The sequence below is a fragment of the Aythya fuligula genome, chromosome 8 (assembly GCF_009819795.1).
Source record: "Aythya fuligula isolate bAytFul2 chromosome 8, bAytFul2.pri, whole genome shotgun sequence".
Taxonomy (NCBI): domain Eukaryota; kingdom Metazoa; phylum Chordata; class Aves; order Anseriformes; family Anatidae; genus Aythya; species Aythya fuligula.
In genome coordinates this window covers 8,973,369-8,994,787 of record NC_045566.1, presented here as the reverse complement: position 1 = coordinate 8,994,787, position 21,419 = coordinate 8,973,369, and the positions used below count along the sequence as shown (strand labels likewise).

Here is a 21,419-nt window from a genome sequence, read left to right as displayed (position 1 = left end):
CACCCAGTCCTGCCGCTGCCTTTAGAAAATTCGGTGCCTGAGACACCCCCTGCTAATTGCTACCCACCCTGCAGTCACAGCAGAGCTCGTGGGGTTTCCCTGTCCCTCCTCCACCCTTACTCCAGGACATCTCATCACCCCTGCCCAGCCCAGCCCAAGGGGTTTCAGGGGGATTTTCCACAGGTAGGGATGTCTCCTAAAATAGGGGGCATGGCAGACCAAGAGGTGAAGGCAGGGCTGCTAGGTGGGGGTCTCGCTATCAGCTCCCTCCTTAGGAGCAAAACCCACTTCACCATCACACGTTCCACCGTTTATAAGACACTTAAGGAAGTGCTCTTGGTCTGTCCTTGGTCATGAGGCCAGGGAATGATTCCTTTGCTTATCTCAAAGCTTACAAAGCTCCAAGGCATCTGCTGAGCCCATGGCAGCCATTAGGGAGGTATGCACCTTTGTGGCCAGAGGTGCACCATTGTGGCTCAAAGCACCAGGGCTGCATATCGCTCTGCCCCGGGGGGATGAGAAACTGCAAGCAGCTTTAGTGGTGGTGGGCTTAGCGCAGGGGCCAAGTCAGAAATTTCAGCAAATAATTTTCCACCTGCTTTGTCCCTTTATAACTCTGGCAGTGGAAGCAAGCGATGTGCAGAGACAAGGAGCTGCACGTTCCCACTTTGGGAATCTCACCAGCCCTCACATTTATGCTCCCAGCAGCACGGAGATGCGGTGGGTCAAACCCCTCTGGCCCATCTTACAGATGGGGGAAACTGAGGCACAGAAGGATCAGTCCCTTCGGCAGCGCTCAGCCAAAGCCTGGCTGGAGCCAGCCCCAGCCCAGCTCTCTCCTAGGGCCTCCTGTGAGCTGCTGCCCATACAACAACCCTCCTGCACAGCCAGGTCTTGGTATTTTGGGATTCATGCTGATATCCTCCAAAATTTGACATTTTTTTTTTCCCCCCAAAGAAATGATGTCTTTTTTTTTAAGCCAAAATGAACGTTTGCTCAGAGCGCATTCCTGAGCCTCAAATGTGTTCCTGGGTGATATGGCTCAGAGCGCAGATGCCAGTTCCTCTTCAAAAACCTTTGTGGGGCTCCGTGTTTGGATGGAGGTTATTTGCCTTTCTCCTTCACTTCCTTCCTCCCTCCCTCCTTCCTTCCCTCCTTCATCCTCCCCATCTCCTCCCACTTCATCAGAAAGATACAAACACATTAAGAAACAAAACAGGTAAGAGCAAGCCTGAACAGCCCCTAAAGAATGTATTTTTCCTTTAAAAATCAGATCAGTGAATTTATGTTTAAATGGTTGCTCCAAAAAGAAAAGAAAAAAACATAAAAAAACAAGCTCCTTTTTTTTTTTTTTTTTTTTTTTTTTTTTACATTTTCCATCAAAAAGTATTCCCAGCCTGCCCCAGAACTCCCCAGTTTCCTATTGCCAGTGGCTTCATGATCTCAGGTGGAGCTCCCGCTGCAGATGGCATGGCTCTGAGTGCAAGCCTTCATTTAGCAGGGGCCGAAACGGACCCTTGCAGGGGGGTTTCATGGATTTTCCCCCCCTCCTCCCATGCTGCCTGGCCTCCTGTGCAGGTCAGGCAGGACAATGTTGGCAGGACTCACCTCCCGCAATGAGTGAGCTATTTCACCCACTGGTTACTCAGTGGCGGACCAACCTGGCGGCCCCCACCGTCTGCCCTTAAAGCCCATCCAGTCCTTCCCACTGCCACGGGCAGGGATGTCTCCCCCCAGACCAGGCTGCTCAAAGCCCCATCCAGCCCAGCTTTGAACACTTCTGGTGATGGGCCATCCGCAGCTTCTCTGGGCAGCTGTTCCAGTGCCTCACCACCCTCATCACGAAACATTTCTCCCTTATATCCAATATAAGTCTGCCTCCCTCCTCTCCCCAGCTGCCTGTTTGCCAGGATTCACCCTCTGAGAGCTCCTGGGCCCACAGAGCAAAGGAGGCTCAGTGCCTGCTGGGGCTCTGAAAACACATCCCCAATAACTTCACCCATCCAAGCTGGAGACATTAGGCTAAGAAAACAACCACCCGATCTTCCATACTGCTGCTGGAAGGACACACATTATCGATTCCCCCTCGTCTTTGTGCACCCCTGATAATTTCAGAGCACTGCCACTGTGCTGCTGGGGCGTCTGATAGCCGGGATCCCACCACGAGGTGCTCAGGGAGGGAGAAGGGAGCTGGCTCGTGCTTGGATATTCCCTCCTGCCCCGCGATATCAAGTGGAATGAATAATTCACTATCTGATCATCTCTAATCTTCGTCCCATAAAATCAGCAGCAAGCTGGGAGGGTTTTTGAAGCCTCCAGCTGCATTGGCTGATAAGGCAGGAAAGATTGGAAACCCATAAAAATGATAATCTCAGGCTCCAGTGTAACTTGGTGGAAGGGTTTTCTCCTGTCCTTTCATTAAGGATGGATTTCATGATCTTCCTTAAATAACAACAAGCCTCCTCACGAGGAATCTCCCATCTGACAACTGATTGCATCATCATTCGGAAATAGGAGGCCAATCAGCCAGGAAAAAGGAGCAGGACCGTGGGTTGTTGCCAGGGCCAAGTCCCCCAGAAATGGCACCCACCTTTGTAAGCTGGGGAGAAACTGGATGATTGAAATTGGATTGAATTTCTGAGTACAGAAATGTATCCCTCAAAGGACACCTTCCCTCTTTCTTTGCCAGATGAAGAGGGAAGGGTGTGACCCTGTGCTCTCTCCCCAGGGCTCCCCAAAAGCTTTCCAACTTGCACCGTTTTTTCAGCTGGGAGTGCCGTGCCATGCCATGCTGCCCCATGCCATGCTGCTGGCCACCACCCTGCCCATTGAGCAAAGCCCCATCCTCCATGTCCTGCACCTCCTCGGTGTGAAGAGAAACATCTCATCTCCTTTCAGCCTGGCTTGCACAGCAGCCCCCCTCCATCCCCAAATTCCAGGAGTCTGGCCACTAATGGGGAGAAGAGCAGAAAGAGAAAACCCAGCTCCTCGGCCATTCCCATGTCACTCGCAACCAAGATGACCAGGAGGAGAAGAAAGGAGTTGGCTGGCTCAGTGGGTGCGGATGGCTTCAGGAAATAATTATCCCAGATGCCAGACTGGGAGAAAATTAGAAGTGTAAACTATAATCAGATGTTAAGTTGCTTTTCTTCTGCTAATTGAAATAATGTTTTCTCTGCTACCCACCACTCTACCCCTTTCAGATGCTAATCCCTATCAAACACGGACTTACAATTACAAATTCATAGGCATCTTTCCCGGGAGCAGAAATTGCTTTGCCCTGTAACCTCTAAGATGAGGTCTTAATAGGAATTCACGAGCAGTCTCTGGTAAAGCTTCATTAGCCGGAGAGAATAGACAAGGGCAAGTTGCAGTGCTCCCTAACCACTCTAGGGAAAAATTAATTTAAATTACTTTGTAAAGTAACAAGGCCAGATAATGTGTTTCCTTCTTGGATTATTGTTTTCTGACACCCTAATGCACTCGTAGATTAGGTTGCTTCTCCAGTTTTGATGGTGGTCCATACTAAGTTGTGGTGCCTGACGAGCAGCACCCTTCAGAAGGAGATCACCAGCCCCCGTGGCCAGAGCTGGGAGGGGACGAGGCGAAGGTCTGGCTGCTCCTCACCATGATCGGCGGCTGGGAGGCTGCTGGGGACACTGGGGCAGGCAGAAACCATCCCCAGGAGAACTTCAGTGCAGCTCAAGAGAGAAACCTGCCTGTTGAAGGGGATGCTTTGGTATTTCTCTGGCTGAAAACCAGTTCAGGTTGGTGGAAGGAGTCCTCCTGGATTTGGACAGCTCTCTGTTTGCTTCCAGGAGGCCAGATCCTGAGCAGCGCTGAGCCCCACGCTCCCAAGGGCTGGGCCAGCACAGGAACCCTCTGCCAGAAGCCAGCACTCGTCATACCCTGGGTACCCAGGATATCTGGGTCCTTTTCGGCTAAAAATGACAGTGCACTAAACTGTGCTAAAAATGACCCCTGCATCCAGGGGGACTTGTGATTTTTCTCACCCCAGCCCTTGCTGAAGCTCCCAAAAGTTTTACTTTTCTTCTCCCAGCCCCAGGCAGGCCTTTCCCTGGAACGATCTTGATGCTGGCTCCCAGCCCTCCTCGCTGGCCGTGCCATTTTGTGTCTTTTCATGGAAATGTGCAGCGCGTGGGAGCGCCCAGCCAGGAGACGTGGGAAGATGCGGCGATAAGCGGCTTGGCAGAGGGGCAGCGATGCTCCCCGTCCCTCTGTGCCTGCAGAGAGACTTCGGTGGGTTATTAACCTGGGAGGCAGCGTGCAGAATAGGCCAGCCTGGTTAAATCGCCAGGGGATGCGGGGATAATTCAATAAAGACACAAAGGGTTCAAAGGGCCTTTCGGCAACTGGGGAGCGACAAACTGCGCTGATGGTCCAGGCTGATTAAATAGGTTCCCGACTGCCCCAGGAGTCCTAGGAGACCGGGCTGAAGCTGGGAAGATTTATGAGGAGCTACCTGAATTGGGGAGGGAAGATATTTGTTTTATTCCTGGCTTCTGACGGGGATTGCTGCCTTTTTTCAGATCAGAGGGAGAGGGTTAGAGAAATGTGCATCGAGACAGAGGGAGAGATAGCAGGGCAGATAGTGGGATGGATGGGACACAACCCATCTGATCGTTTTCCCATCTCCAGTTACCCTGGGGAAGATAGAGCATCCTTGAAACATGGGGTCCAAGCTGCCAGAGCCCTGCCAGCTGCCTCCAGCCCGATTCATTTCCCTCATCCTCAGCAAAAGAAGCACATTTTCAGGTGGCATCTCCCTCCTCCTCCTTCCCAGCACCAGAGCCTCCTCCTGGCATCCGAAGGGAAAAAAAAATAACGGGGCCATCGGCAGCGAGCGAAACGCATCTAATAACCTCCACTTCTTTTCAACGAGCTCCAGTTGTTGCTCGACAAGTGTACTCCAACCCCGGCAAGTGCCAGACAAAAGCTCCCCTCTCCTCCTCCGTGTCTGCTGAACAGCCTCATTATTTCAGCAGCCCGCATCTGCTGGGTGGCAGCCGCGATTACCATAACACAGGGGCAGGATTTGGCCTGGCTGATCCACCCTGGGTTCTGCAGCAGGCAGGAGCATTTGGCTGGCTGCAAAATCAAGAAGAAAAAAAAAAATCAAACATGAAGTCAGTTTTCTGGCTGCGACCCAAGCAAACAGGTGCGGGTAGCGGAGATGGGGAAAATCACGTCACCTGCTCCCGGTGCTGGGAGCAGCCCTGCCCTCAAACGCAGCCCCGAAAGGGCTCAAGGACAAAAGGTGAAGGCTCCTGGGAGATGCCTTGGCCTGGGATGGAGGAGAAGGGGCCATTTCCACGGCTGGGAGGGCGATTAATTAAAGTGGGTTAATAGCAGGGCATTGACACAGCCACTGCAGCTTCCACCTGGAAGCACGACAAGCCTTCACAGGGTGCTGCCAAAAGCACAGTGGAGAGGAGAGGAGGAGAAGGGAAGGGAAGAGAGAATAGGGAAGGAAAAAGGGAAGGGAAAGGGAAAGAAAAAGGGAAAGGAAAAGAGAATGGAAGGGAAGGGAAAATGGGAGGAAAAAAAAAAAAAGGAAGGGAAAAAGGGAATGGAAAGAGGAAAATGGAGAATAGGAGAAATAGGGAAAAGGAGAACAGTGGAAATAAGAAAAAGGGAAAATAGGGTAAATAGGGAAAAGGGAGAAGGGAAAATAGGAAAAAGGGAAAAGAAGGAATAGGGAAAAGCGAAAATAAGGGGAAAGTAAGGTAAACAGGTAAAAGGGAAATGGGAAAATATGGAAAATGTAAAATAAGAAAAAGGGAAAATAAGGTAAATGGAGAAATAGGGTAAATAGGAAAAAGGGAAAGGGAAAAATAGGGAAAATATAGGGAAAATGGAAAAGGGGATATAGGAAAAGGGAAAAGAATAGGAAACACGGGAAATGGGGGCAAAGGGAAAATAGGGAAAAAGAAAAAGGGAAAAGAAAAGGGTAAAGAAAAGGAGGGAAGAAGGCGGCAAGGGCAAAAAGAGACAGGGGCAGGGGCCGGGAGGAGGCAGCCCGCAGGAGGAGCCCGCAGCCCCGTGCCGGCCCCGCAGCGCTCCCTGCCGGCCGCGGGGGTTTTGGGGGGGGGGGGATGCGGCCGGGTTCGTCCCCTTGTTCCCAAAATGGGACATGGTGAGGGTTTGGCTGCTCCCTCTGGTTAATTACAGAGGGTCTGTTTCTCGTTTCGGTGGGCTTCGGCCCAGCCCCGAGCAGCTCTGTGCCCCCCAGCCCCTCTGCACCCATAACATGGGGCAGACAGGGCAGTTTTGGGGCCCCCACTGGGGCTCCCAGTGCTCCTGTAGTGCTCCCGCTGCTCCCAACACTGTGCAGGGCTGGACAGAGGGATGGGAGCAAAACTCTCTTGGACTCTCACAGTCCCAGCTCGGCCCTAACCCTGGTCCCGGCACTTCAAAGTGCCCGAGCAGATTTCCCTGTGCTCCAGACGCTCCCTCCCATTTCCTGCTGGATTCCCGTCTCGCTCCCTTCGCCCGCATCAGCAAAACAGAGTGTAAAAATAGAGGCCGGGCTTCACCCAAACACAATAGTAAATTGTTCCCCGGAAAGGTCACTGGGGCGTCTCAGAATAGCTCCAGGAGCAGGGGAAAATGAATGTGTGCAAGGGGGGACGAATCTGAAGGTGATGGCTGGACCCCCAATGTGAGGTCCCCCTGCGTGTCATGGAGCATCCCCATCTATCCCCAGCCACCTCCAGCCTTTTTGGGGTTGGCCATCACCCTGAGCCTCATCCTGTATGGTGGAAACTCAGCAAACCCAAAGCAACGTTTAGGTGTAAAAGCGGAAAAACTGGGAAGCAAGCAGCAGGAGGAGAGGCATGAGAACCAGGGATGCAGAAAAGGGATGGGAGGAGGACAAACTTAATCGCTGCATATGCTGGGCTCATCTCCGAGCTGCCCGTGACAGCACCGTGTCCCCTGGGCACCTGCAGCCTTTGTGCAGCGGTGGGAACACCAGGGCCGAGCCTGTTGCCAGTGGGGCTGAGCCCCAGCAGCCCCATGGGACGAGCAGTGCATTGAGCAGCCCCGCCGGCCATAAATTACTGCCTCCTCTTGTCGATGCCCGCAGTGATGAAGGGGTGAAGCTTTCTCATCGCCTGCACGGGTGGGAACGTGTGGGTCCTGACGTTCCTATGAGCATATTTTAATTGACAAACGTGGGAAGCCCTTTTATAAAGCAGGTGCTTGCTCTTTTTTTTTGGCGGTGCTGCTCCCACTTCGGGCTGCCCTGGTGCATGGCTTTTCCAGGAAGGCTGTAATTAAAACCAGATAACGAGGCTGGAAAATAAAAGCTCAAATTTTTGGTGACAAAAGGCACAAATTTTCATGTTTCACTGGCTGTAAAAAGCATGACTCTCCCACCTTCTCTCTCAATTTTAATTCAATTTTATCTAACTGGTGCCACTTTCCCATCCTTTCTCTCTCCCCAGTTTCATCTGTGCCCCAGCCATCTCACGAGCGCAGCCTCAGGGGGATTTTCTGCCACTGGATGCCCACATGTCACGTTAGAAATGTGCCTGAGCACAATGCCTTTAAATGCTTTTGCTTCTGGTTTGTGAGGAAACCACTTTTTGCACGAAAATTCCCCACAGCGTGAGGCAGACCAAAATCCCCATCGCTCCCAAAGTAGCGTGTAACCAGCTAGCTGCATCTGGTGGCCAAAGCAATGAGCCCCAGGCTCCTCCACGTGCCCTGACAAGCTGGGGGCAAAGTCACCCACAAAATCACCCCCATCTCTGCAGACATCATTTTTGTTCAAGACTGGGCCCTAAAAAATACAGAGGATAAAAGCAGCTTGTTTTCTTTTTCCTTGTATTTGAACTCGTGTGACTGTGTGGTTCCAACACCAAACTCACGCAGGAGGTGGGGAGACCCCGGTCATTTTGTAAAATATTTGGAGTCAGGGCAGTGTTCACCACCACCTGCAAGGCAGGACTTTTGTATAAGAAAAAATACGGATTGATGGAAAAAGAATTAAATTTTCCATCAGAAGACAGAAGCAAGAGCAGCTTTCAGAGAGGGTCCGTCAGGAGCGACACACATTGGCGAGTGGGCAGCATCGCCCCCCAGCCCTTTCTGTAGAGCCCTGTGTTAAATGTATGTGTGCAGGGAGAGGTTTTAAACCCTCACCTTGAGCGTGTGTGTCCCAAATAAAACGTCGTGCTGCCAGCGAGGGCTGCGTGACCCAGCGGGCTGTTTTCATTTAAAAAAATAAGCAGAAGGCGGAGGTAGAGGGAGACCTGTCCTGGCGGCAGGAGGGAGGGAGCAGGCTGGGACGTGGGAGGGAGAGATAAACGGCGTGAGGGCTATCGGCTCCTTCCGGGACGGGGTTGACACATCTGTGCAGCGGTGATGGGACGACAGTAGATAAACACCCTGCTGCAGCCCAACGCCCGTCCCGCACCCACCACAGGGCTGTGCTGAGCCTGCTGGGCTTTGTAGCAGCTCGGCTCTGGGGGATGCTTTGAAAAAGCGAGGGATGCTCTAAAAGAGCATGTGGAAATAGTTTGTGACTCCAGAAGTCATGGAAATTCAGGCCAAGAAATACCAGCACTGGTTTTGTTCACCTGCTCCTTGTCATAGGAGTGGTGTTGGCCACAGCGCGCTGCAGCTGCACACACATCTTCAATGCACCAGGTAGCCCTATAAATATTATATATAAGCCCTATAAACATTATATATATATGATTAACGTCACCGGCTCACCAGCTTTTTAGCATTTCTGCACATGGTTGTGACAACCACTTCTTGTTTTTCTGTTTTGTTTTTATTTGTTTCTTTGAAAAAGAGGAATTGCTGTCACCGCCTATTAAGACACAGCCAAACGCTGCCGGGGGCTGAAAACAGCAGCATTGCCCCCAGCAGCCCCAGCCCCAAAAGAGGGGCAAGGCCACCAGCTGGGGACTTTGGGGGACCTGCTAATAACTCACAGCAGTCGTGCTGCGCCCACTCGGCCCGCGGCAGGGGATTGCTCCACAGCGCGTCTTCCTTCCTGCTGCCTGCCCCGGCCTCCCGCCCTGTCGGGACGGGTAAATTGTTTTGCAAGGGCTTTGCTGGCCATAGATGGCTTTTGGTGGCCAGGCATGGGCTGTCCTGTAGCACACGGAGCTGAAATACCAGTGGGTGAGAGCAAGGAGAGGGGAGAGAGGAGAGCGAGTGGAGGCTGCTTTGTAAAACTTTATTTAGAAATATTCTCGATATATTCATTATATATATATATTTATATATACAGACACATTACAACAAATGTGTTTTCTAAATAGCACATCCACAGTGGGTTGAGAATCAGGGTACCAGGTCTGGTCACTTCGTTTCTGCAGAAAAAATGCAGAAACCCAAGGGGAGGGCAGCAGAGAGAGGGACGGGGCTGGAAGAAAAATCATGGCAAGGAGAGAATTCAATCACACGGTACGACATTGACCCAAAGTGCCGTCTCGAACAGAAACGTGGCGATGTTCCACACACCAAGACATGAAGCAGGCAGGAGGGGAGGTGGGTGGAGGAAATGTACCATTCAAATCACAATTAAAGTACGACTGTACATACCCCGGGAGGACTACGGCGCGCCCTGCTACGAGGCTGGAGGCAGGCGTGCGTGCGGGTGGGTGTGCGTGCAGGTGTCGAGGAGGTTGTACCATTCTGTCAACTGTTCAGCTACCGAAAAGGGAGGGAAAAAATAAAATAAAATTGTGGGGAATGAGGAATTTCGGAGTGTCGGTGATTTTTCTTGCAGTGGTTCAATAAAAAGTAAGACCCGGGGTTATTTCAAAGGCTGAAAACTGAGAACTGCTTGACCCGTGTGACAGCATCCCTCTCCCTTCCTGGGGGCCAGTGCTGGTGGCAGTGTCCCAAGAGACACTTGCCAGCCCCTGGGCCCCCTGCCCATCCCCACTGCCCTCCTCTCCTGCCCCAGTACCAGGGACACCGGTAACCGCCCAGCATCGCTCCAGCACCCCCTGGCATGGGTGGTCTGGACCCCAGAGGGCATTTTCCTCTTTTTCCCCAATATACAACGTGGGAAGCTGCCAATTTCTGAGGATTTGGGGCTATGCTGGAAACCCCTGTTTGAGCTTGGAGCCCTTGATGGGGAACACATCCCAGTGAATGCACTTGCCCCACGGTGGGAAAAGTCAGCCTGATGCTTATTATTTACAAAAAGACCCTAAAAACAAGTGAGGATAGAAACAACCAGGCTACAACGTGAGCATGCTGGCAGGCACACGCACAAATCCTGTGTTCCCTTGTACCTCAGCACCTCTGAGAAGGAATTAGTGTGATAGAAAGCATCCCTGCTCAGAGAGCTGTTTCCCTTACAGAGGATGTGTGTTTTTTATGGTAATGTGGCAATTTCTGGGCCTTGGAGCACAGGGAGAGATTGGGCTGAGAGGGGGGCACCCCGCAGCACCGGTGCCTGGCCTCTGCTTCCCAAACACCCACCTGGGGCAGGGATCAGAAGATTGGGTCCATCACAACCCTCAGTTATGCGGCCACCTAAGTACTTGGGATGGAGGCTAACCCCAATGGTGCTGTTAGCACTCACCCTATGCAAGGAAATTTGGGGAGGCTGAGGCCTCCTAACAGCCTCACCCAGGCAAGGGCCTCCTAATGCCTCCTTGTGCCCAGCCTGTGGGCACTGGCATGGGCTCACGACCATCACTTTCACACAACAAAACCAAAAAAATTCAAAGCATACCACCAAAACCCTTTTACAACCCTATGTACACGCACGCTGCTGGTGCATCATTGATTCCCCTGGCTTTTTTCAATCCAAAAAAGTCCCTGGTTCAATGGGAGGCGACGTTTTCTCTCCTTACCAAGCCTGACATTCATCTTCCTTGAGAGGAGCTCTGCCCTACAGAAAGCGCCGGGGAAGCTCAAGGAGACCACCTCGGGACCTCGCCTGCTGCGTTACCAGCACAGGGATCGGGGACGCGGAGGGCGGTGGAGAGCAGAGAACACCCATGTACCTTTTGTTCAGTGGACACTGCGTGACGGCATTAAACAGAAGTAATCCCACGTCATAAATACAACACCCCAAACAATCCAGAGCTGGGCAGAAGGGAAAGGAAGAGGAAAAAAAAATAAAAAGAAGAAGAGGAGAAAAAGAAAAAGTCTCAATCCTTTTAATAGTTCTTTTGCTGAGGGCATTTTTCACCTCTTTAAAAAGGTACAGTCAAAAGCTCTCGGACAAGAGGCCCCCGTGGCCCTGGCTCTGAGAAGCCACATGCGCTCCTGGGGAAAGGCAGCAGTGCCCACAGCTCCCTGCGGCCTCCAGTGACACGTCCATGGCCTCGGCTGGAGAGAAAGAGGAGTTCAGTGTCTCCTGTCCCAGCTGGGTGACTGCTTCAGTGGCCATCAAGCGGTCTGAAAAACCCTCGAAGTGCCGGAGAGGCGCTGGCCGCGCCGCCCTCCCCTCCTCAGAGTCACGCCGCGAGCGATATGTACAACGAAGACGACTTCAAAGCTTTTCTTCTTCGTACGGTCCCGTACCTAAATGCCGAGCGTCCGTCCCGTCGGGTCTTGCTCTCGGCCAACGCGCCGCCCGCCCCGTCCTGGGCCGGGAGGACGGGGAGCCCGAGCCCCGGGGCAGAGCGTCCCAAAATCCCACCCGCCCAGGTCTCGCCTCCCCCTTCGCGCTCGGGGAGCGCCGTGGGGGTCATCACCGCTGCGCGTTGCCTTCTACGGGGAGGATGGCGTGGTGCAGGCCCCGCGTGTGCTTCGAGTCCAGCGCCTCGTGCTCTTCCGTGAAGCTGTCCGGGCTCGCCGCGCCATCTAAAGAGCTCCCACAGCTGGAGTTAGGAGACAACATATCCTGCAGGAGGTCTTCCTGGACTATCCCCGAGTCTTTGTTCCCTTTGCCCCTTTGGTTTCCTTCTTCCTCCTGGTCGTTGAGCAGCTTGGCCAGGAAGTTGATGTATTTCATGGCCAGGCGCAGGATCTCGTTCTTGCTCAGCTTTTTGTCGGGCGGGTGAGTGGGGATGAGCTTGCGGAGCTCGGCGAAGGCTCCGTTCACGTTCTGCTGCCTCCACCTCTCCCGGCTGTTGGTAAAGATGCGGCGAACCACTTTCGTGTGAGGACCTGCAGTTGCAACGGTGCACAGTTAGGACTGACCCTTACCAAGTCATTAAATACTTCAGAGAGTAAGCTGCTGTTTCCCAAATTAACCAATTTATTTTAGTCACGTTGGCAAGGCAGCGAGGCAGGAGTTTCCAGCTAACTGGAAGCTACCTGAGGAGGCACAATAGCCATAATTTTGTTCGGTCCAGTGTAAGGGAAAAGTTGAGTAGCATCTTTTTAGATGCCTTCTGAGATGCCTAAATTTAGCTCTCCAAGGAGAAAGGCTCAGGCCATGACCTGTGCAGAAAGCTAGTGTATTTTTAGGGTATTTCAGTAACAAAAAAGTCCTAGTAAGAGGCTAAGTCACCAGATGGTTTTATTTTCCATCTCAAAAGTCTCTTAAGGACACACCAGTGGGACAGAGGGATCTGCAGGAGCAGAGGCTTTAACAGGACTAAGACCCAGAGATTTCCCTCCTGCCCCTGATGCCACCAGGACCAAGGGCTGGCAGTGACCATGGAGCTGCCACCAGCCCCCCAGCTGGTTTGTGCGGTGGGGTGGCAGGATTCGACCCAATGTCATGCAGGGTGAAAGCAGTGCCCTTGCTGCGAGGGTGACCATGGGTGGAGGATGAAGTTTTACAGCTGACCCGAGGACCACCTGCTGTCTCTGCACCGCAGGGCAAGGGCTCCCTATCAGGCACTAATTGGAGAAGGGACCCTCGATCACCAGGGTTGTCCATTTGGCTCAGTTACATGTGAATTTCACTGCCATATTCCTGAAGGGACACGTAGCACAGGATGGATGCCCAAAATGTCAGTTCTCCTTTCAGCTCATCAGGGTAATTCCTGCTGGCATGACCTAGGCATTGCTAGGGGAATCCCAGAGCAAAAATCAGCCCAACAGTACGGTCCTACAGGAGTAGCAATGCCGTAACGCATTATATATATATATAGTGCATTATATATATATATAATGTAACAAACTATGGAAGAAAGACCATGGCAGAAGCCACTGTAGGAGTAGGAAGCATGACAGACAAAGAAAACCATCCCGAAATACGAAGCAAAGGCTTGCAAACAACCCGTCGATGGCCGTGCCCTAAGGTCTCTGCCCTGTAACCCTGTGAGACACTTGCCATGAGTCACACGAAATGCTCCCGGTCATAGGGTCTGCATGGGGACACTCATTCAAGGAGGCTAAAGCTGTTGGCTTCTGCAGCATGTGGGCACCCAAAGGACTCCCTGCCCCTTGCTGCCTGCTCAGGAGGAGCAGGGAAGTCCCCACAGACCGCAGAGGCAGGCGGCAGGGAGAAACTCATCTCCAGCTGCTAAGATCCCAGTTTCATGCCTTGGTAAAGCCAATTTTCCCCTCTCAAGCAGCCTTTCAAAGGAATTAACATGCAACAGCTCAGGGAAGGGAGAAGTCTCTTGCCCTCTGTGCCCCAGGGTGATGGGGAAGGTGGTGGGGACTGAGGGGACCTCAACCACCTGCAGCACCCAGCTCTGCTGGAGAACATGCTGCCATCTCCTATGGAAATGCAACAATTCCTACACTACAACGCTCTTCCCAGACAAAACCAAGCAAACAGCCTTGCATCTAGAAGGAGATGCAGCTTAAAATCTTTTTAGGAACATAGAGTATGAGAAAAAAATAATGTGGATAATGTTAATTTTCAAAAAATCTCACTCTTCACAGGCACCAAACCTGCATCTCATTCACTGAAGGCTGCCTGCTAAGAAGCTCCTGTTCCTAAAATTTTGAAGCGAGATAGAAAGCCATCTTCATTTCATCTGGAGGCACTCAAAACAAGCTCAAGACCCTAACATAAATTCTGGCACCAGCACAATTTTTGATCCCACATCAAGGCCAGTAACTGAATTAAACACGTATTTTAAAAGGAGCCCAGGCTTTGGTCAAAGCGTGTCAAGCAATGCAGAAATTTAAAATGCCCCATAGCTGTAATAAAATGGAAGAGATTCATTTCTCATGAAGGAGCTCGCCTCATAATTAATCCAAGCGGTTGGCTGAGAATTTCTGCCTGGATTTTGTTCCAATTGATTGATCGATGCTTTTTTAATTGCAATTACAAATCTGAGGAAAAAAAATGGCAGAAAGATGAGCTTCCAAAGCTACAGAATATTCTCACAGATAGGGCTTTTTTTTTTTACATTTATGCCTCTGTGTAGATCTGTTTTGTAAGAGTGGCACAGTCACTGCACGCTGCTGTCCCCATTCCCCATATGCTCAGCACCAAAACCTCCTTGCTGCAAATCCACGAGCCAGAATCTGCAGGATCAGGCCCAAACTACAGACCTGCATTACCTGGTGAGCACAGAGCCAACAACTCGGTTACAACCAAACATCTCTGTAGTCCTTAACACCTAATTTAATAACGGCACCGGAGGGCGAAGCAGGCACCAGGATGTGAGGGACCTCGCCGCGAGCACTCAGCCTCTGCCCAAACCCAACAAAACGAGGTTGTGGTGCGGGGCTGAGCCACCTGGGGACACAGCTCCTGCACCAGGATGGACTGAATGTGCTGGACAGATGGAAGAGGAAGGAAAGCTGGAAGGGGACAGAAGCAGCAATGAATGCAGATAACGCAGTGAGCCCATCATTCTGCGCTGTGTCATTTTAGAGCGCTGTGGATTATGATTTGTCTGATTTGGGATTGGGAAGAAGGGGACAGGGAGCTGGAGGGAAGGATGGCGAATTGTCCATCGGCTGACACACAGCATTTACATTTGCTAGGGAGAAGGCGACCCACAGGCAGGTGGATGTGTCAGCCTCGCACACCCAGTTGGTTTGTGCAAGCATCCTTGTGTGCTTGCATCCTCCTGCTCCATGCGGGCTGCTGCAAGCCCTGCTGGCTGCCCAGCCCAGGTGGCCAAATCCTGCCCTGCCTTTCCCTTGCCACCTTCCCCCCCAGCACAAAGGGGATCCCCGCTCCTTGGGACCCCCCAGGACCAGGCAGGGGACTGCAGCGGGCTGCAGCACGGTGCCGGCAGCTGCGGGATGATTGCGGTGCTGACCCCGCGCCCCTTTCCCCTCTGCTCCCCGGCAATTTGGGGGCAGCTCGGACCTTGCTGAGCTCTGCCTTTTGAAGGCTGGTGGCTGACAGGCTTTGCACGCAGAGCCGGGCACTGCGCTGGCCCGATCCAGCCCCCGCGCTCCAACAAAGACGAGCACAGCGGCTCCCTTCGGACTGAATCTCAAAGCGGTCTGCGGGACAGCGGGGTAATTAGGCAGGGTAATTAACCACAGGCTGGACCTCTTTGCTGAATTAAACCCCCACGGCACAAACTGCTGCTGGGTCACCAGCCCCGGACTCTGCGCGGAGCCTTACCCGGGGCAGGGGGCAACCTGCAGGGGATCCCCCCCCGTCCAGCCGCTGCCCCCCAGCCAGGAGCGGCCCCCCCGGTGCTCACCGTCGGTGATCTCCATCTCGTAGGGCGAGGGCCTCCTCTTCACCCGGTTGCCGCCGTACATGGAGAAGGAGTCGGGCTCGCCGAAAAACCCGCTGCAAACAAGAAGCAGAGGAGGCGGTGAGAGAAACCAGCAGCTCCCGGGGGATGCCCGAGGCTCACGAAGCCCAGCCCGGGGCGTGAGGAGGGAGGAAGGGGCTGCACGGAGCTGGGACACGCAGCCGGGCCGGGCAGAGGGCAGGGGGGTCGCTGATCACAACCCCCCCAGCGGCCGGCGCCGTACGCCCCGTCGGGGCGCACCCGCGTGTCGCCGAGTCGCATGGAGGGGGGAAGGGGGCTCCCCTCTGGCCCCACAGCCCTGGGACCAGTCTCTGTACCCCGCGTTTATCCCCGGGGGGCACCCCAGTTCTTGAAAGCATTTATCAGACCCTTTTCCTCCCCCCCCGCAAAACCGCCCGAATGGCTGCTCTGCCTGCGGTATTTCTGCCGTGGATTTTTTTTTGCTGTTTTCTAGGAACGACAGTTTTTCGTTTAGATTTTTTTTTTCCCCCCCTCTTTCTTGCGAAGTTACCAGCAGGCAAACCCGCGATGACTAAGCCGAGCCCCCCCCCTTCCCTTTCTCCATCCCTCCCTCCTTCCCCAGCCCCGGGGGGCTCCCCTGGGGGAACCGCTGCGTGGGACACCCCAAAAAAGAGAAATAGGGGCGCAAGCTGGGGGGGGCACGAACCTGCCGATGGCTCCCAGCGGCTGCCCCAGGTTGTAGAGCATGGCCCTGCCGGGGGGCTGCAGCGGGAGCGCGGGGGGGCTCAGCTGCACCATGCGGGCTTCGCAGGCGGCTTCGGCGGCTCGGCACGGCTCGGAGCCCGGAGCTCTCTGCATCGCCTCCCCCGCCGCCTCCCGGCTTTTTATGTCCAGGGAGCCCCCCCGGCGCACCAGCTCGATGACGGGCACGGCGGCGGCGGCGGGGGGCCCGGGGGAGGGCCGGCCCGCCTCCTTGGCCGCCCCATTGAGCAGCAGCTGGGGCTCCGGCGGCGCCTCCATGCCCCCCCGGCTGCCGTCGGGCTCGGTCGTGGGCTCCGCTTCCGAGTCGTGCCGCCGGGGGGGGCGGGCATCGCGGGGGTCACTGGGGGGCGGCGGGGCGGGCGGCCTGTCCATCGTCCTGCGGGGAGAGGCGGCGGTGAGTGAGGCCCCTTGGGGAGGGGAGGGGGGGTAAAGGAAAATGGGGGGGACCGGGGGAAAAAGGAGGGGCAAAGGGGGAAAGGAGGGGGGCTAGGGAAAAAGGGAGGGAGGCGAGGAAAAAAAATTAAATTAGGGTCAAGGGAAAAAAGGAGTGGGGCAAGGGGAAAGGAGGGGCACAAGGGGGAAGGGAAAAATGGGGGGAAAAGGGGAAAAAGGGGGGTCCCCTAATCCCGCCCCGACGGCGCGCAAGGATGCTGCGCTCTGACGTCACGGAGCGCCCCGGCCCCACGCAGCGATGCATGGCTCTGACGTCACGGAGCGCCCCGGCCCCGCACACACCCCAGGACCCCCCTTTTGCCCCCCAAAAACCCCATAATCGGGGGTGTCGTTCTGCCCCCTCCCCCGCCTCGCAGACCCGCTCCGTGCCGCGCGGAGGGGGCCCCGCCCGGGGCGGGAGGGGCGCAGGATTTGGGGAGCTGCGCGGCCAAAACGGGCGGTGTGAGGTTCGCTCCCCCCATTTTGGGGGGATTTCTGCCTTTTTTGGGGGATTTCTGCCCGCAGGGTCTGCCACTAGGGCCGGACACACCGCGGCCCGGCCTGCACGGCGACGTCTCCTTATTTATTTTATTTTTTTTTCCCGTCTCTCTGTATTATTATTATTATTTTTTAATAATCGTTCATTTTGAAGACGGAAACAAAGCTGGCGTGGCGATTTGGGGGGGGGAGTGGGTTAAGGGCAGGCAGCGGGGAGCGAATCCCCCCTGGCCGGGGAGGCAGGAAGGAGGAAGGGGCCAGGCGCCCTGCGAGGCGCTGCCTTCCCCCCCCCCCGGCATTGTCTGCTGCCGCCCCTCCAACGACTCCTGTCGCGACAGGGCACCCCGAGCCGAGGGCGGGGAGCCATATCGCGACCGGTTCCGCGCTGCTTCGCCCCCATACGCCCTCCTCGTTGTTTTTTTTTTTTTTCCCCCCATAAATAACGGGTTTCGCCGAGCTGCGGCACCGCGCGTCCCGTCCCCGACCTTCTTGCAGCTTTGGCGTGGGGCATTATTTTTTTTTTTTTTTTCGTTTCCTTTGGGCTGATTCAACCCCAATTGAGAGAGAAAACATTATTTTTTTTTTCCCCTCCATATCTCTCCATCTCCAAAAAAAAAAAAAAATAAATAAATATCAACCCAAAGCACGAGCTTTCTGCCTTCCCTCCAGCCCCCTCCCCGCCAGCCCTCTCGAAAGAAAATCTAATTGCCGATTCCGATATTGTATGGGAAGAGATTACTCACATGTGTCATATTTAAGTAGGGACACCGCAAGTCTCTCCTGTTTCAACAAAAGCGCTCTCGGTGTCAGGCTGAATTTACTCCTCCCACCTCAAGGTACTTACGACTTTACAGAGAGGAAGGACACCCGCATCGGGATAAAACTGCTAAATCCTGGGAGGAAGAGAAAGGAGGAGGGGGGGGGAGAAAAAAAGGAGAGGGTGGATCTCGTGGGGTCGGGGAGAGCCGGAGCCCGGTGGGGAGAGGGGTGCAGGGAGGGGACGGCACCCCCGGGCGGGCAGCCGCAGCCGGCCTCGGCGGGGAAAAATAAGAAATAAAAATAAGAAAAATAAAATAGGTGTAATATAAAAACGGAGGAAAAATCAGCACGATATTTGGGATGAATTGGGTGGGTTTTGGGACACGTTAAGAGCCCGGTTTCCCTGGGAGAAAATCCCAAACGGGGCCGGGGGTGGTTTTATGCCCGTGGGCTCGCAAGGAGCGGCGGGTGGCAGGTGCGGGGGGACAGGGACCGGGAGCGGGACGGGGACAGGGACCGGGATAAGGACCGGGAGCGGGATGGGGACCGGGAGAGGCCGCGCTGCCCGCCCGGCCCCGCCGCGGATCAACAGGAAGGCGAGCGCCGTTCCCCCCCCCCGGCACCGGGATGGCGAGCAGGGAGCTTTTCCTTTCGTTAAGCAACGAAATAAAGCCAGCCCGGCGGCCTCGCCTCCCGTTTTCGTCAAAAACGAGATCAGAAACAAAGCGATAAATAAAGAAAAATTAAAAATGACAGTAAAAAAATCCGGCGTTTTGCGTTCGTTGGGGTGGAATTGCATCGAGAAAATGGAGCCGGGCGGGGGGGGGGGGGGCATTAATTCCCCGCCCGCTCGTTTCTGCTCTTCAAACTCCTTTTGTTTTCCAGCCGCGGATCGGCAGGAAATTTCCAGCCCCAAAACGCACCTCTCCCTTTACCCTTTTTGGGAGAAATCACCCCAAAACGGTGGGGGAAAAGGGAACGGGGTGGTGTGGGGGGAAAAAGGCCCCATCCGTCGGCCGGGCCCCCCCGGAGAGCCCGGGGGCAGCGGGCCCGGGGGGTGCGGAGCCCCCGCTCCTTGCTGCAGCAGCCTGGGGGGCGCGGGGGGCTCGCACCCCAATTTCACAGGGAAGGCTGCTGCCCTCCTCACCCACCCGCATCAAAGAAGAACAAAACGATTAAAAAAAATAAATACACACAACCGCGGAAAAGCCGAGCTTTTCTTTTTTTTTTTCCTCCCCCCTCCCCTGTCCCTGGCAAGGTGTAGAAACCCCCGAGCACCCCACAAATAAATCCAAACCCCCAAAACCTTCCCAAGCAGCCCCGGCCCGGCTGTAGGGCCGGATCCCTCCCCACTCACCATTTGCTTTTCATTGGGAAAAGTGAGTGGAGCCATTTTGTGGCCTACGCGGCGCGGCTATATTTGTAGTAAGTGTTGGGTGGCTTCAGCTGGGTAGGCTCTAATTCCACATCACGTCCAGTTTCCTATTTAGTATGGAGAGCGGAACACTACTGCAATGTGGCCGAGAGAGATAAAACCCCAGCAGTGGCCCGCCTGCCCTGATAAGCTTCTAAACCCATTATTTATGAAATGATTCATTATTATTTGGCAATTTTATCGAAGGAAAGCGGAAAATTATTGCAGGGATATGCATAGGAATAACTCCGGAATGCATGCCTTCTAGCTTTTTATGTGTGTGTGCTTAGATGCTCTTAAAAAGACACTGGGAGGAAAAAAAAAAAAAAAAAAAAAAAAAAAAAGGAGTAATAAAAAATTGCACTGTGCCTGCCCGCATCTGAATAGCAATTCTTTATTTTAGTCCTCTTGGAGGTTATTATGCCCCTGCATTTTTTTTTTTTTTGATTAAATATGGAACACCTACTCCGTTCTTAATTAAATTTAATGAGCCAAAATAAATTGTTGGAGATGCTGAGAGAGAGAGGGAAGGGGTGTGGGCTGCTCTGGGACAAGAGGAGGTAAATAAAGCACGCGGAGAGGAGACGTTTTGGAGAGCAGTGGCCCCGTCCCCACCTTCCTCCCCTCCGTGTCTTGGCTAAAATTGGGGCCGGCTCCTTCTTAATGCTGGGGGATGGGGATGGGGAAGCCGCGGGGAGCTCGGCCTTGGGAAATTTGGGATGTGAGCGGCGGGGATTTGTGCCAAGCCCCGAGGAGAAGGGCTCGGGGAAGGGGGGAAGGAGCCCCGGGGGTGCGCGGGGCTCGGCACCGGCAGCGCGCCCCGTCGGGGACGGGCGGCTCTCCATGCGCTGGGGGAGGCGGGCGGCGGAAAATCAACGAAATCGCTGAAAATGAGGAACGGGGGGGCCGGGACCGGGGACGGAGGCGTAACGGGAAGGGCCCCGATCCTTTCTGCGGGGACCCCGGGGCCGGAGCCCGGTGCGGCCGCACCTGCCGGGGGGCGGCGGGGGCCGGGGGGCGGTGGGGTCGCTATTGTGTGCCCGCCACCTGCACGGCCCCGGCCGGGGGGGTGCGGGAAATCGCGGGGCTGTTTTTCTTCCTTTCACTCCTTCCCCTCAGCCTCCCGCTCTGGATGCGGCCGTGGGAGAGGTTTCGCCCCGGCACCCCCCCACTCCCACCCTCCACCCCTCCATCCACCCGCCCCCGGGGGAAGAGCTCGGGTGGCGGAGGCCGTCACGGTATGATAGGGGGGGTGCTGTCACGATATACGGGGGAGCCGGCACGATAGAGGGAACCGGCACGATGCGGGGAGCCGGCACGCTGCCGGCACGGTGCGTGAGGCTGCCGGGCAGGGTCGGTCACGACAAGCGGGGAGCCCGCCGTGCCTCCAGCCAGGAAACACGAGCATTTGCAAGCCGGCTCCTCTAACCAACAGGAAGCGTTAAAGATAGAACAGCCGGGGCTGGGCCGCGCAGATTAGGAAGCCGAGCATCTTCTGGGCCCCCAGACCCGGGGGGAGCATTGCCTCCTCCTGCCCGGCTGCGAGCGGAGCCCCCCCGGGTCCCTCCCCGAGCCCCCCGGCACCTGCCGGGCTTCGAGGAGGGCCAGGAGCTGCGCAGCAAAACCTGGAGGTGTTTGGGTTTTGGTAGGATGAAGGGGAGATGGAAATAATAGGGGAAATAACAGCTCTAAGGGGCTGCCCCCTCCCCGCTGCATCTCCCGAGGCTCAGAGCAAACCCAGCAAACTGCGAGGATTTGGACCCGGAGCTGCAGTGGGTGCTTTGGGAAGCAGGCAGCAGGCATCCCAAAACCTCCCAGCCCTACACTGCGAAAGGAAAAGCGGTTTTAGGGAAGGGTGGTTTATTTTTTTCGGGCAGTAACTGAACGTTTCAGTGGCTCAGCTCGCTGTCCAGGATCATACACGATTTGCGTAACTTAATTTAATACCACACCCTCGTCCCGAGCTGCGTGCAAGCAGCGAGGCTTTTGTTTTCAAATTGCTCCTCGCC

The 21,419-nt window shown here is 54.7% G+C and overlaps 1 protein-coding gene across 1 annotated transcript; it reads right to left on the bottom strand.

Annotated features, from left to right (window-relative positions):
* Positions 1-11,694: 11,694 nt before the first annotated feature.
* On the bottom strand, positions 11,695-19,415 carry TAL1 (TAL bHLH transcription factor 1, erythroid differentiation factor). Its single transcript, XM_032192555.1, has 4 exons — positions 19,354-19,415; positions 16,252-16,683; positions 15,528-15,619; positions 11,695-12,117 (listed from the first exon to the last, which is right to left on the bottom strand). The coding sequence occupies exons 1-4, from the start codon at positions 19,365-19,367 to the stop codon at positions 11,699-11,701; spliced, it is 957 nt and encodes a 318-aa protein (XP_032048446.1). The 5' UTR covers positions 19,368-19,415; the 3' UTR covers positions 11,695-11,698.
* Between the last annotated feature and the right edge of the window lie 2,004 nt (positions 19,416-21,419).